Source organism: Penaeus chinensis, chromosome 28, assembly GCF_019202785.1.
Source record: "Penaeus chinensis breed Huanghai No. 1 chromosome 28, ASM1920278v2, whole genome shotgun sequence".
Taxonomy (NCBI): Eukaryota; Metazoa; Arthropoda; class Malacostraca; order Decapoda; family Penaeidae; genus Penaeus; species Penaeus chinensis.
In genome coordinates, this window is record NC_061846.1 from 11,472,239 (window position 1) to 11,487,238 (window position 15,000).

At 40.5% G+C, this 15,000-nt stretch overlaps 2 protein-coding genes across 2 annotated transcripts; one reads left to right on the forward strand and one right to left on the reverse strand.

The window, feature by feature from the left end:
* Positions 1–5,374: 5,374 nt before the first annotated feature.
* On the reverse strand, positions 5,375–7,384 carry LOC125039949 (ADP-ribosylation factor-like). Its single transcript, XM_047634342.1, has 4 exons — positions 7,094–7,384; positions 6,685–6,765; positions 6,203–6,384; positions 5,375–6,041 (listed from the first exon to the last, which is right to left on the reverse strand). Exons 1-4 carry the CDS (start codon positions 7,158–7,160, stop codon positions 5,835–5,837), a joined length of 537 nt encoding a protein of 178 aa, XP_047490298.1. The 5' UTR covers positions 7,161–7,384; the 3' UTR covers positions 5,375–5,834.
* Positions 7,385–9,595: 2,211 nt separating this feature from the next.
* Positions 9,596–11,690, forward strand: LOC125039942 (ADP-ribosylation factor-like). The gene is made up of 4 exons (XM_047634333.1): positions 9,596–9,970; positions 10,299–10,379; positions 10,681–10,862; positions 11,024–11,690. Exons 1-4 carry the CDS (start codon positions 9,904–9,906, stop codon positions 11,228–11,230), a joined length of 537 nt encoding a protein of 178 aa, XP_047490289.1. The 5' UTR covers positions 9,596–9,903; the 3' UTR covers positions 11,231–11,690.
* The last annotated feature ends 3,310 nt before the right edge of the window (positions 11,691–15,000 follow it).

A 15,000-nucleotide genomic window follows, 5' to 3' on the forward strand; every position in this document is an offset into this window, starting at 1 on the left:
CCTCAGGTTGGGTCCTCATCTGAATCTCTGCTATCCTTGTAGCTACATAAGTACCAAAGCTGTATGATTATCTTTGTATCTGAGCATGAACAATCAATGAATCTACTGTATGCATAACTCTACCGACTGTGAAGTCCATTTTCTTTTTAGTGATAGTCCTTTTTCTACAGCACCACACAACTCTAATCTTGGAATAGTTAACTGTCTTCTTGAGCATTTCTATTCTTGGCAACTAACAATCTTGACTCAAACCCACCCTCTAATGTAAGCACAAGTATCATATGCCTGAATACTTCCATCTGAAATAGGCTTTCCCACCGCCATTTCTGGGCAGATACATCTCCTGAATTGTATAGTCTCTAATTGATACATCTCACTAAACAAACTCTTCCCCTCATGATACATTAAGTTGGGTATATCATCATCACAACCCAAAGCTGGTTGTCCTTCACCTCTATGTGAATTCCCTCATCAGTAATTTTGCTTGCAGAGTAAATGGTATAACTAAACCAAGGGGATCATATAGTGAGGTTGTCATATATAATGCACCGGTAATATTTTAGGCTCAAGTTTTCTAGCTACACCCCTCATAATCATATCTGTAATTTGATCCTTATAAGTTTTGACATACACATCTCCTAATTTGTTTAGTCATTTCTCAGTAGACTTTAACATAGCAGAAGACACTATAATATTCTGTAAATTTTCAGGATTTTTAATCTATTGGTATGTGACTATCCATGTAGTCTTCTTTGGATCAAGACTTAAGCCTTTATTGATTAAAGCTAATTCTCTTTCTTCCTTAAGAGTAAATTCATTACTTCCTGCTGGGCAATTCCCACATTTTGGACTACAACACGGATCAAGATTTACTAACGCAAAAAACTCTTCCAATTTCTGAGTCAGACTCTTGTCCTATTCTAGAGTTACATCATTAACATGAAGCACACCAACTAAATGGTTAATGCACACAAACATTATTGCTAATACTATTTGTAGATCTCAATAAAGGATGTGATCCCCTTAAACAATACCCAAATGGGTTACTCATCAACTGAATATTAAGGTTACAGTCTTAACAATAACTGTACAATAATCTGACCAACAAATTAATAAATTGTCCCATGGGGCCTCACAATCTCATACCAGATTACCCCTAGCAATTTTGCAGCCTGGCTGGCATCTACTTGGGTTACCTCTGATGTGCTCTCATTGATGGCACAAGCCCGTATTTTCCCCTTGTTACCATCTTTGCCTGTAAGTGGTACAATATATTCTTTACTCTCAAACTTTGTCACATCATTTCCTACTTTAGTGACAGCAAGACACACACTTTTAGCTCTTAACTTTTGAGTCATTCCATGAGTTATCAGTGTCATATTTGATCCAGAATCCCAGTGTTGTGATATCTTTGTTCATACACCAAATGCTACTTACCATTAGCAAAACACCATCACATAAAACTAGGTTACTGATTATTTCCACTGGATTCTTAACCTTATTACTGTTACTAAACATTCTACGTAACAAGCAATGATTTTTCGCATATGCCCTCTGGTATACTATAACATCACAAAACCCTTTATCTTCATAATTCTTGCTCAGGTGTCCTCTACCAAGGAACATAAAACAAACACCCTTTTTTCTTACAGCCTTATATTTATCATTATTGTTTAGTTTTTGAATACCGAGTTATGATACTAGCATCTCAGGTTGTCTATACTTGGCTTATTTCCAACATATGAGATACTGTTTTTGTCAAACTTATAATACAATCTTCTTATCTGTCTTGCTTCCCTCGTATTGTTTGAATCATGATTACTAACTCTTCTCATTCTCCATCTATTACTGTATTATGAATCAAAACCTTTTGAATTTGATCCTGTTACTCTTACATCCCTTTTTTTCCTTAACAAATATTCCAACAATCCTTCAAATAGCTTACTGCCATCCATTAAACCCTGTCCAACTGCTTCCCATGCTCTTTTTTGTGTCAAGGGTAATAATTTCTCAATATCACTCATCACTGCTACAGTATTTAACTCAGAAGACAACCCTAACTTTTTAAATAAAAAAAATGCCCTTTCAACCACACTGACCATCTCAATAAATTTCTTAAAATTATTTTCTGGAACTGGTTTAAGATTTTTTATATCACTCAGCACAGAATCAGTGATCTTCGATCGGTTTCCGAACCTAGCATCTAACTGTTCAAACATTTGCTTGTAATCAGCTTCAACATCCTAATCCACCTATAATGCTTCACCTGTTAGACACTGCTTTAATGTATATGGATCTTCTACTAAGTGCTTTGCATTTATCTCACATAATCTTTACAGAAAGTAGGATAGTCTCTTATTTTCCCACTAAACTGTGGACGTTTCAGAGGTTTCACATTCAGTTTGACACTATCACTATCATTTCTGGATATTTTAAGAGACTTTAACTCTCTTAACATATGTTGAGTTTACTTGAGTTTACACTTTCAAGGTCAAGTATATATTTCTCATTTTCCTCTATCTTTTCATTACAATCATCATCACAACTATTTAATAGTTTAGCCATTCTCTCATTGATTGCCTTGACAGTGTGATAAGCTTCACAAACCTCATCATAGGCATCCTGCGTCATCTTAACTGGTTCCTCCCTGAGTATGTACTCCGAGAACAACTTCACCTTGTGAATTTCCTCCTGGCCATGGCCCTATCCTTCCTGAGCTCCTCCATCATCACATGAGATGTATAAACTGGTTCACCAATAATAAGAAGCAACTGTTGTAAAACCTTTATTGTTGAAGAGGTTCAACCTGAAATATAGAAAATCACATGCCTAGGAATGAGCAAAAGAAAAAACAAACTTTTAACCTGCATATGCATAATCAGATAAGTATGCATCAACACTTAAATACCGAGAAAAACAAAGCCTAATAAAATCCCTAGAATCAATTCAAGAAATGTAATAATACAAACAATACTTGATAATATTCAAATAAAGAAAATTCATAAATGCCACATCATGATTCCAAAGAAACACAACATATTTCATAGAATGAAAATGATCGAGAACTTTAGTTTACATAATGCCATTTCCACATGATTATTGGTGACCTGAGAATCCAAATCATGGAAGAGTCGTATCCGACACAACTGAAATAATTATTATTCTGCATTTAAATCCCAAACATACAATTACATTCCCTACAAATGCCAACAATGCAACAAGAAAATACTATCCCATGACACCTTGATCTCTGCTGGATAAATTTGTCATAATCCGTACATACTAAGAAACTCAAATTAACAAAATTTACTTCTAAACAATGAACAAGGACCATAACTTCCATAAATCTGATTCTCCACAGTTGTCAACTTTATATATTATCACAATTTATCAAAAATAACTCTATACAACGCATTCCAACACTCCTATGCGTCGCCAACACAAAAACAAAAACGAGAAAGGGATACTTCATATAACAGACTCCTTTACATTAGTCATCCTTGAGGACACTTAGACTATTGAAAATATATATTTCTCACAAATATGCATCATATTGCCTTTAATACATTATAATTATTGAAATAGCAATTTCAATACACACGTATATGTATATGTATGTACAGTGTGTATATATATATATATTTTTTTTTTTTTTTTATATATATATATATATATATATATTATATATATATATATATATATGTACAGTATATACATGTACAATATATATATATATATATATATATATATATACATATATATATTTATATATACTGTACATATATATACATATATATACATATATATACATATACATACATACATACATACATACATACATACATACATACATACATACATACATACATACATACATACATACATACATACATACAGACATAAAGACATACAGACATACATACATACATACATACATACATACATACATACATACATACATACATACATACATACATACATACATACATACATACATACATACACAGGGGCGTCACTTCATGCTATGAATTGGGGGGTGACGGGTAAATTTGCCCTGAAAAAATAATTTTTGACCTGCAAATCACGTAAAGGAAATGCTCACTAGCTCTTTATAAGTAGCCTGTTATAAATGTTATAAATCAAGTATGTTATAAATCAAGTATCATCAACAATTAGTTTCATATAGTTATTAATATATCATGAATACTTATCAGCTATTGAGGCAGATTCCGTAAGAGAAAATTTGCCCTGCAGAGCTAGATTTTGCCCTGCAAAAAGAGGCTTTTTTGAGAGTTGGGGGGGTGAACAACCCCCCATACCCCCCCGTAAGTGACACCCCTGTACATACATACATACATACATACATACATATATATATTTATATATACATATGTGTGTGTGTGCGTGTGCGTGTGCGTGTGCGTGTGCGTGTGCGTGTGCGTGTGCGTGTCCGTGTGCGTGTGCGTGTTCGTGTTCGTTTGTGTGTGTATGTGTGTGTGTGTGTGTGTGTGCGCGTGTGCGTGTGCGTGTGCGTGTGCGTGCGCGTGCGCGTGCGCGTGCGCGTGCGCGTGCGTGTGCGCGTGTGTGTGTGTGTGTGTGTGTGTGTGTGTGTGTGTGTGTGTGTGTGTGCATCCCATCAGGTAATGGTGGTACTGCCGAAACATACATACATACACATAAACATGCGCATACACGTGCACACACACACACACACACACACACACACACACACACACATACATACATATGCACACATACACATGCACATATACATGCACACGCACAAGCACATACACATGCGCACACACAGACACACATACACAGACATACACATACACATGCGCGGACACATGCGCATACACTTTCATATGCGCAAACACACATGCACATACACATGCGCACAGACACACATGCACATACACATGCGCACACACACACACATGCTTATACACATTTTCCATTGTATTTGGCCAGTAAATATGCTACCTCGCGTTTCATGATGTCATAACTTATTAATACAAGTATTTCAACATTTAGGAAAAAAATCATCTCTCTCTCTCTTTCTTTCTTGCTAGTTGGTTAGTTACGTCTATCTATTTATCTCTATTTATTTGTAACTATGTATGTCTATATATATCTCTTTACTCATTCAAATTTATGTCTATATATACATATTTATTTATCTATATCTATGTCTATATATCTATTTCTCTGTTTATCAGCCTGTTTGATTTTATACGCGTGCACACATACTACAATCCATATATATGTATTTGCTTGTAACGGCAGTCAGCAAACCCAGTGACGCGAATAATGAATGAATTGTCTTTTCAGTTTGATCAGTGTCCCAAAGGGTGAAAAATTATACGAGAGATAAATATAAATATGATCATATTTCAAAATTTCATCCAAACAACCACAGGGATAGATATCTCAAATTGCACTAGGACATGAGTGCAGAATGCCAAGTGCGAATTGTTTCAGAATTTTTTATATCTTCATTATGCGTCTTTATTTACAGATTATTTTTTTGTGATTTTGCAAGTGTGTGTCACGATTAATTAGATAAAAAGAGAAAATAAAATACCTTAGTCTTAGTTTTTAACTTTTCGTTTTACGATTTCTATGTCATTTTTGACCTCATAGAATGTGAATATTCATTTATGACTTTGCAGGTATCTTCAAGTTTGACTTGACCAGTATTCGAATCTTTTCAAATATTCGAATCCTTATGCCGTGTCTTCTCTGCTGCCCAGCCGTGTACCGTGTGACCCCCGAGGTTCACGTCTTCCTCCGCGATTTCTTCTTCCCTCGCTTGGCCTCCCTGGCCAGCCTCACTTGGCCACCTCCCTGGCCAGCCAATCCAGGGCCTCATACACACCCTCCGACGTGATGGCGCACGTGGGTTGCACGTGCCAGGGCCGGTTGTGCCGCCGCAGGTCGAGGCCCTCGCTCACCTGCTGCACGGACAGCGCCCTGGGAAGGTCCTGCTTGTTGGCAATCACCAGCAGGGGAACTCCTGCTACCTCCTCGTTCTCCAGCTGGGGGGAGGGGGTAAAAGAGGAGACTTGAGAAGCGAAAAGGGATCGAAATACTAGTCATTTCATATATCAATCGTTCAAGACGGAAATGAGAGACAGAGCGAGGAACAGGAACGGACGAAAGGAAGAAGGCATCCTGCAGGGCTCTCCTCAACACTCACGATGGCCTCCAGCTCCTCCTTGGCCTCCCGCAGCCTCTCGCTGTCGCTGCTGTCCACCACGTAGACGACGGCGGTGGTGTTCTGGTAGTAGTGCCTCCACAGAGGCCGCAGCTTCACCTGGCCGCCCACGTCCCACACCGTGAAGCTAATGTTCTTGTACTCGACGGTCTCCACGTTGAAGCCTGGACAGAAAGAGGGCTATTAGTCTGCAAAACTTGCTATGCTGCTATTTCTTTGTGTTGCTATTGATTTAATCATTGAATACAATTGTATTTAGTGTGGGAAATGTGTTGCTGCACAAATTCATATTATGAACCACGAAGATGATTTGCAGCGGCTAATGCATTCCGGTTTGTGCTTTACGTGTTATTTTATTAGAGGGAGTATGTAGACCAGTTGCACAGAATTGGATATATTATTTCTATTTAAAGAAATCACCGTATCTCGATGCCCTCGTCACTGTCAAGAAAAGGGATTCTTACCGATGGTGGGAATCGTGGACACAACTTCGCCTAACTTTAGCTTGTAGAGGATCGTGGTCTTCCCTGCGGCGTCCAGGCCGACTGTGGGAAATATGGGATGGTTTCATTAGATTGATTATAAAGAGATTAGTAAAATAATGATAATAAGAACGCTAATAATGATAACAAAAGGGAAGAAAGATAACGATAGTAATGGCAACAACAATAGTAATAACATTATGCGTAATAGAGGTAGCAAGGCAGCCGTTCAAAATGCTCGATAAATGTCTTCATTGACGTTCTGCATTTCTTAATCACTGTTATTAATTCTTTTCATTCACAATGATGCTAACAGGTCGAGAAGGACCTGATCACCAAGCAAGAAGCGATAAGTGCATGCTAGCCAAGAATCCCCAGCCGCCCCTCTCACCCATAAGAATCCTGCAAGAACGAGAGCTCTGGATCAGGCTGAGGATCCGAGACAGCAGGATGCCCATGGCGAAGGTTCTCTGGGTCCTGTCGAAGGAGTGGGAGCGACGGCGTCGACTTCGGAGTCCGTGTCAGCCTCCAAGAAGCGAGCGTCGAGCGGGGAGTCGAGCGGGGCCGCCTCAAGGAACAAAGGAAGATCAGAAGAAGAGTTCTCGATCCGCTGCGGACTCGCGATTTGATCTCCGTCGAGGCTTCACTAGGATTCGCTGTTCCAGAGGAGACTGATTGCCGCTGCCCTGCCACCGCGGTCTTATAAGGGAGCTACCAAGCGCCCTCCGCCACGCGCCCCCTGCCACGTCCGCGCCTCCACGCTGGCGAGAGCGAGCTGCGGCGAGGAGGGCGAGGAACAAAACGTTTGTCGGCGGGGAGGGGGAGGGGGAGGGGGACGGGGACAGACTCCTAGTGGCTAGAAGCTGATGTAACTTTAGATTAGATTAGATTCATGTTATAGGAAGGTAAACGTGTTTGCAACACTGTAAGTATCATCGTGAACGGGCCGCCGTAGCCACAACAGTCGATGTCTAATAATGGTGCAATAATACCATACGCGTGTAGTTATATTTCAGAGTAAAACAATAACATCGGGGAAATGCGGGAAAAATACCTTCTATTAGCTACATATATCTTATCAAATATGAGGACGTCTTTAGAACTTCCAAAGTTCCTCTTGAAATATGTATATATATATATATATATATGTATATATATATATATATATATATATGTATATGTATTGTGTGTGTGTGTGTGTGTGTGTGTGTGTACACATCTATCAATCTATCTATCTATCTGTTTATCTATCTCTCTATATAAATAGAGGAGAAGCGAGTCAGTCCGATTCCGTCCCTTGCCCCGCGAACACCTTACCCTTTCGCTGACGTCGCCTCCGTCAGGACGACACCAACAAGATCCTTTCATAACTTCGTTTCTGTTCTGTTAATATAAATATGTATATATGTATGCATTATATGTCTATCTAAATATGTGTTTATATATCTATGCATATATATATTATATATATATATATATATATATATATACATATATATATATATACATTTATGTATGTAAAGATATATAAATACAAAGATATATGTATTATATATTTACTCATATATTTATGTATATATAGACATATAGATATATAGATATATGTATTTTATATATATATATATGTATTATATATATATATATTTATATATCTATATATATAGATATATGGATATATAGATAAATAGATATATAAATATGTCTATAAAATATATATATATATATATATATATATATGTATGAGATATATATATATATATATATATATATATATATATATATATATTTATATATATATAAAACATATGTATAATATATATAATATATGTATATATGTATATATGTATGTATGTATTATATATATATATATATATATATATATTTATATATCTATATATATTTATGTATATGTACTAGTATATACAAATGTATATATACACACACATACATATACATATATCTTCACAAACTCACACACACACACACACACACACACACACACACACATATATATATATGTATGTATATATGTATATACATATATATATTATGTAATATATTTATTTATTTATGTATTTATAGATACACATATTTATACCCATATATATATATCTTTTTTTTCCACACACAATCACACACACACACACACACACACACACACACACACACACACACACACACACACACACACACACACACACACACACACATATATATCTATATATATGAAATATATATATATATATATAGACAGATAGACAGATAGACAGATAGATATAGAATATATATAGATAGACATAGGTAGATAAATGCATAGATAGATGTATAGATATATATATATACGCATACTCACTCACACACACACACACACACACACACACACACACATATATATATATATATATATATATATATATATATTTATGTACTTATCTTCGTGCATAGAAGACCCCGAGAGGCGTTTCCGCTGACGTCACAACGTCCATGACTCACGATTCAAGCTCGGCCATCGTGACGTCATTGTTTATCGGAAATATTTCAAGAGGAACTTTGGAAGTTCTAAAGACGTCCTCATATTTGATAAGATATATGTAGCTAATAGAAGGTATTTTTCCCGCATTTCCCCGATGTTATTGTTTTACTCTGAAATATAACTACACGCGTATGGTATTATTGCACCATTATTAGACATCGACTGTTGTGGCTACGGCGGCCCGTTCACGATGATACTTACAGTGTTGCAAACACGTTTACCTTCCTATAACATGAATCTAATCTAATCAAAAGTTACATCAGCTTCTAGCCACTAGGGGTCTGTCCCCGTCCCCCTCCCCCTCCCCCTCCCCGCCGACAAACGTTTTGTTCCTCGCCCTCCTCGCCGCAGCTCGCTCTCGCCAGCGTGGAGGCGCGGACGTGGCAGGGGGCGCGTGGCGGAGGGCGCTTGGTAGCTCCCTTATAAGACCGCGGTGGCAGGGCAGCGGCAATCAGTCTCCTCTGGAACAGCGAAGCCTAGTGAAGCCTCGACGGAGATCAAATCGCGAGTCCGCAGCGGATCGAGAACTCTTCTTCTGATCTTCCTTTGTTCCTTGAGGCGGCCCCGCTCGACTCCCCGCTCGACGCTCGCTTCTTGGAGGCTGACACGGACTCCGAAGTCGACGCCGTCGCTCCCACTCCTTCGACAGGACCCAGAGAACCTTCGCCATGGGCATCCTGCTGTCTCGGATCCTCAGCCTGATCCAGAGCTCTCGTTCTTGCAGGATTCTTATGGGTGAGAGGGGCGGCTGGGGATTCTTGGCTAGCATGCACTTATCGCTTCTTGCTTGGTGATCAGGTCCTTCTCGACCTGTTAGCATCATTGTGAATGAAAAGAATTAATAACAGTGATTAAGAAATGCAGAACGTCAATGAAGACATTTATCGAGCATTTTGAACGGCTGCCTTGCTACCTCTATTACGCATAATGTTATTACTATTGTTGTTGCCATTACTATCGTTATCTTTCTTCCCTTTTGTTATCATTATTAGCGTTCTTATTATCATTATTTTACTAATCTCTTTATAATCAATCTAATGAAACCATCCCATATTTCCCACAGTCGGCCTGGACGCCGCAGGGAAGACCACGATCCTCTACAAGCTAAAGTTAGGCGAAGTTGTGTCCACGATTCCCACCATCGGTAAGAATCCCTTTTCTTGACAGTGACGAGGGCATCGAGATACGGTGATTTCTTTAAATAGAAATAATATATCCAATTCTGTGCAACTGGTCTACATACTCCCTCTAATAAAATAACACGTAAAGCACAAACCGGAATGCATTAGCCGCTGCAAATCATCTTCGTGGTTCATAATATGAATTTGTGCAGCAACACATTTTCCCACACTAAATACAATTGTATTCAATGATTAAATCAATAGCAACACAAAGAAATAGCAGCATAGCAAGTTTTGCAGACTAATAGCCCTCTTTCTGTCCAGGCTTCAACGTGGAGACCGTCGAGTACAAGAACATTAGCTTCACGGTGTGGGACGTGGGCGGCCAGGTGAAGCTGCGGCCTCTGTGGAGGCACTACTACCAGAACACCACCGCCGTCGTCTACGTGGTGGACAGCAGCGACAGCGAGAGGCTGCGGGAGGCCAAGGAGGAGCTGGAGGCCATCGTGAGTGTTGAGGAGAGCCCTGCAGGATGCCTTCTTCCTTTCGTCCGTTCCTGTTCCTCGCTCTGTCTCTCATTTCCGTCTTGAACGATTGATATATGAAATGACTAGTATTTCGATCCCTTTTCGCTTCTCAAGTCTCCTCTTTTACCCCCTCCCCCCAGCTGGAGAACGAGGAGGTAGCAGGAGTTCCCCTGCTGGTGATTGCCAACAAGCAGGACCTTCCCAGGGCGCTGTCCGTGCAGCAGGTGAGCGAGGGCCTCGACCTGCGGCGGCACAACCGGCCCTGGCACGTGCAACCCACGTGCGCCATCACGTCGGAGGGTGTGTATGAGGCCCTGGATTGGCTGGCCAGGGAGGTGGCCAAGTGAGGCTGGCCAGGGAGGCCAAGCGAGGGAAGAAGAAATCGCGGAGGAAGACGTGAACCTCGGGGGTCACACGGTACACGGCTGGGCAGCAGAGAAGACACGGCATAAGGATTCGAATATTTGAAAAGATTCGAATACTGGTCAAGTCAAACTTGAAGATACCTGCAAAGTCATAAATGAATATTCACATTCTATGAGGTCAAAAATGACATAGAAATCGTAAAACGAAAAGTTAAAAACTAAGACTAAGGTATTTTATTTTCTCTTTTTATCTAATTAATCGTGACACACACTTGCAAAATCACAAAAAAATAATCTGTAAATAAAGACGCATAATGAAGATATAAAAAATTCTGAAACAATTCGCACTTGGCATTCTGCACTCATGTCCTAGTGCAATTTGAGATATCTATCCCTGTGGTTGTTTGGATGAAATTTTGAAATATGATCATATTTATATTTATCTCTCGTATAATTTTTCACCCTTTGGGACACTGATCAAACTGAAAAGACAATTCATTCATTATTCGCGTCACTGGGTTTGCTGACTGCCGTTACAAGCAAACACACATACATATATTGTAGTATGTATGCACGCGTATAAAATCGATGGATAGGTAAACAGACAGGCTGATAAACAGAGAAATAGATATATAGACATAGATATTGATAAATAGAGAAATATATATAAACATAAATCTGAATGAGTAAAGATATATATATATATATATATATATATATATAAACATACATAGTTACAAATAAATATAGATAAATAGATAGACGTAACGAACCAGCGAAAAAGAGAGAGAGAGAGAGAGAGAGAGAGAGAGAGAGAGAGAGAGAGAGAGAGAGAGAGAGAAAGAGAGAGAGAGAGAGAATTTTTTTTTCCCTAAATGTTGAAATACTTGTATTAATAATTTATGACATCATGAAACGCGAGGTAGAATATTTACTGGCCAAATACAATGGAAAATGTGTATAAGCATGTGTGTGTCTGTGCGCATGTGTTTGTGCATGTGTGTCTGTGCGCATGTGTAGGTGCATGTGTGTGTCCGCATGTGTAGGTGCATGTGTGTGAGCGCATGTGTGCGCATGTTTACGTGCATGTGTACATGCATGTGTATGTGCATGTGTGTGTGTGCACAAGTGCATGCGCTTGTGTGCACGCATGTGTATGTCTATGTCTGTGTGTGTGCCTGTGTATGTGTGTGTGCGTGTGTATGTGTATGTGCATGTGTGTGTGTGCGCATGTGTATGTGTGTGTGTGCGCGTACGTGTATACGCATGTGTATGTGCATGTATGAGTATGCGTATGTGTATGTGCATGTGTATGTGCATGTATGTGTATGCGTATGTGTATGTACATGTGTGAGTGTACGCATGTACATGTGCATGTGTGTGTGTGTGCGCATGTGTGCGCGCATGTGTATGTGTGTGTGCGCGCACGTGTATGCGCATGTTTATGTGCTATGTGTGCATGTGTGTGTGAGTGCATATGTACGCGCTTGTGTATCTGCATGTGTATCTGTGCGCATGTGTATGCACATGTGTGTGTACGCATGTGTGCACGTATGTGTATGTGCATGTGTGTGTGTGTGCGTATGTGCATATGTGTGCCTGCGTGCATGTGTATGTGCTTGTGTGTACATGTTTATGTACATGTGTGCGTGCATATGTATGTGCATGTGTGTATGTGCACGCATGTGTATGTGCATATGTGTATGTGCATATGTGTGTGTATTTGCATGTGGATGTGTGTGCGTATCTGTATGTGCATGTGTACGCGCAAGTGTATGTGCATGTGCGTGTGTGCGCCAAGTCCCCAAGGCTCTTCTGCCACTCCGCCTCCGGGAGGTCGAGCGCGAGGGAGCGAACGAGCGCCGCCGAGACGCATCAGAGAGCGGGCAATGCTGCATTACGCCCTTTGCAACGACGTTCTGCTCGTGGAAAAATAATAAAGATAATAATGATAAAGAGGGAGAAGGAGTAGGAGATAGGAGATGACGAAATAGAGAGAGGAGGAGGGAAAGACGAGGGAGGGAGTCTGAGAGTTTATATATATATATATATATATATATATATATATATATGTATTTATATATCTGTGTGTGTGTGTGTGTGCGTGTGTGTATGCGTGTGTGTCTGTGTGTGTGTGTGTGCGTGTGTGTGTGTGTGTGTGTGTGTGTGTGTGTGTGTGAGTGTGTATGGTGTGTGTGTGTGTGTGTGTGTGTGTGCGTGTGTGTGTGTGTGTGTGTGTGTGTGTGTGTGTGTATGTGTGTATGTGTATGTGTGTGTGTGTATCAGTGGCGTGGTGGGCGGGGGGGCCGGTTAAAAGTGTTGGGGCCCCTCCAGCGCCCCAACACTTTTAACAAGGGGCGCCAAAAGCCTTCCAAAACAAAATGTAAACAAGATGACAACTCGGCATAGCTGCGTCCCTAGAGATTAACCTAAGGCATAGTTCTCTTGGAGGAGGGGGGGTGGGGGCGCCAAAAACGATCAGTGCCCCCCCAGCCAATTTTCAGCTACGACGCCACTGGTGTGTATGTATATATATATATATATATATGTATATATATATGCATATGAATGTATTTTAAAAAATAAATTCGTATGTATATATATAAATATAAATATGAATATATGTATATTTATACATATATATATATATATATATATATATATATATATATATGTACATTTGCATTTGTAAAAAGAATATCTATTGTCCACACACACACACTGTAAATGTTCTTTAAAACCTTAAACATATGGTTTAGCAGGAGTAGTGAAAGGGACGGTTGGCTTAACCTCTTTTATTTAGAAGCGTAAGCAACACAGATATTCACACGATACAAGTCTTGGTAAGGCTTAGTGCTAGGTCGTCAGCCCGGAGGGGGGGCGCGCGGCTTGGAGCCAGCCTGACCCGACAAGCGGTCGGCAGGAACTCTCTGAAGGGACTCTCCCTGACCTGGGTCATCCTGAGCCTTTAGTACTGGTGGGTGCGTGGGGCACGCCCTTTAGGGCCGCCGGCTGGCTTGGGCCAGCATGACCACGCCACGCTGGAGCTTAACCACGTGGGAGCTATTTATACATACTTATACCGCTCGGCTACCTACTCACGCCTCGCCCTCGAGGCGTCTGATATTTGCCTCAAGGCTAACCCAACCTGGCTGGTTCTTGACTTGTAAACACTTCGTTCTTGCGTGTGCTGTCCCTGATGCATCTTCGTGGCTGCTCGTCCCTGTCGTCGTCTTCATCTTGGTCCCTGGTAAATCCGTCCGTCCTCGACATCCACACGTCCTCGAAGGTCTCGCACAGGTCCTCCTTGACTTCGGATTCGTCCTCGTAGTCCTCGACCAGGCCTAACTCGGACGCTTACTCGCCCATTGCACGTTCCCGCAGATCTCATCCAGGTCCTTCTTGCTCGTACGGACGTCCTCGTTGTCCTCGTCAGGATCACGGGCGTCCGGCAGGAAGCGTCCTCTTCGAGCTCCTGGAGGTTGAGTGGATCTGCGGCGTCCAGGCAAGTTCACAGCATTATAGGTCGACTGGTACCTGCTCTGGCGAGTTCCTGGTCCTTCACTGGATCGACGTGCGTAATTATCCTAGTCTTCCTCGGTATCTGGCGATCTCCCGGTGACGTTTTCCACAGCGCCCGAAGTTGACCGTTTCTGCAGCAGGGCCTCCTTCGGTACTATGACAGATATCGTGAACAAGATTATACACATAAGGGCCAAGATAGTAAGAGAAAAGAAAGACAACAGAGAGAG

What these genes read in the sequence shown, in the direction of transcription:
- LOC125039942 (XM_047634333.1), top strand. Translation starts at nt 9,904, where the DNA reads ATGGGCATCCTGCTGTCTCGGATCCTCAGCCTGATCCAGAGCTCTCGT. An exon ending in TTCTTGCAGGATTCTTATGG is followed by an intron (nt 9,971 to 10,298) that starts GTGAGAGGGGCG and finishes TATTTCCCACAG; the next exon opens with TCGGCCTGGACGCCGCAGGG. An exon ending in GTCCACGATTCCCACCATCG is followed by an intron (nt 10,380 to 10,680) that starts GTAAGAATCCCT and finishes CTTTCTGTCCAG; the next exon opens with GCTTCAACGTGGAGACCGTC.
- LOC125039949 (XM_047634342.1), bottom strand. Translation starts at nt 7,160, where the DNA reads ATGGGCATCCTGCTGTCTCGGATCCTCAGCCTGATCCAGAGCTCTCGT. An exon ending in GTCCACGATTCCCACCATCG is followed by an intron (nt 6,385 to 6,684) that starts GTAAGAATCCCT and finishes CTTTCTGTCCAG; the next exon opens with GCTTCAACGTGGAGACCGTC. An exon ending in AGGAGGAGCTGGAGGCCATC is followed by an intron (nt 6,042 to 6,202) that starts GTGAGTGTTGAG and finishes CCCTCCCCCCAG; the next exon opens with CTGGAGAACGAGGAGGTAGC.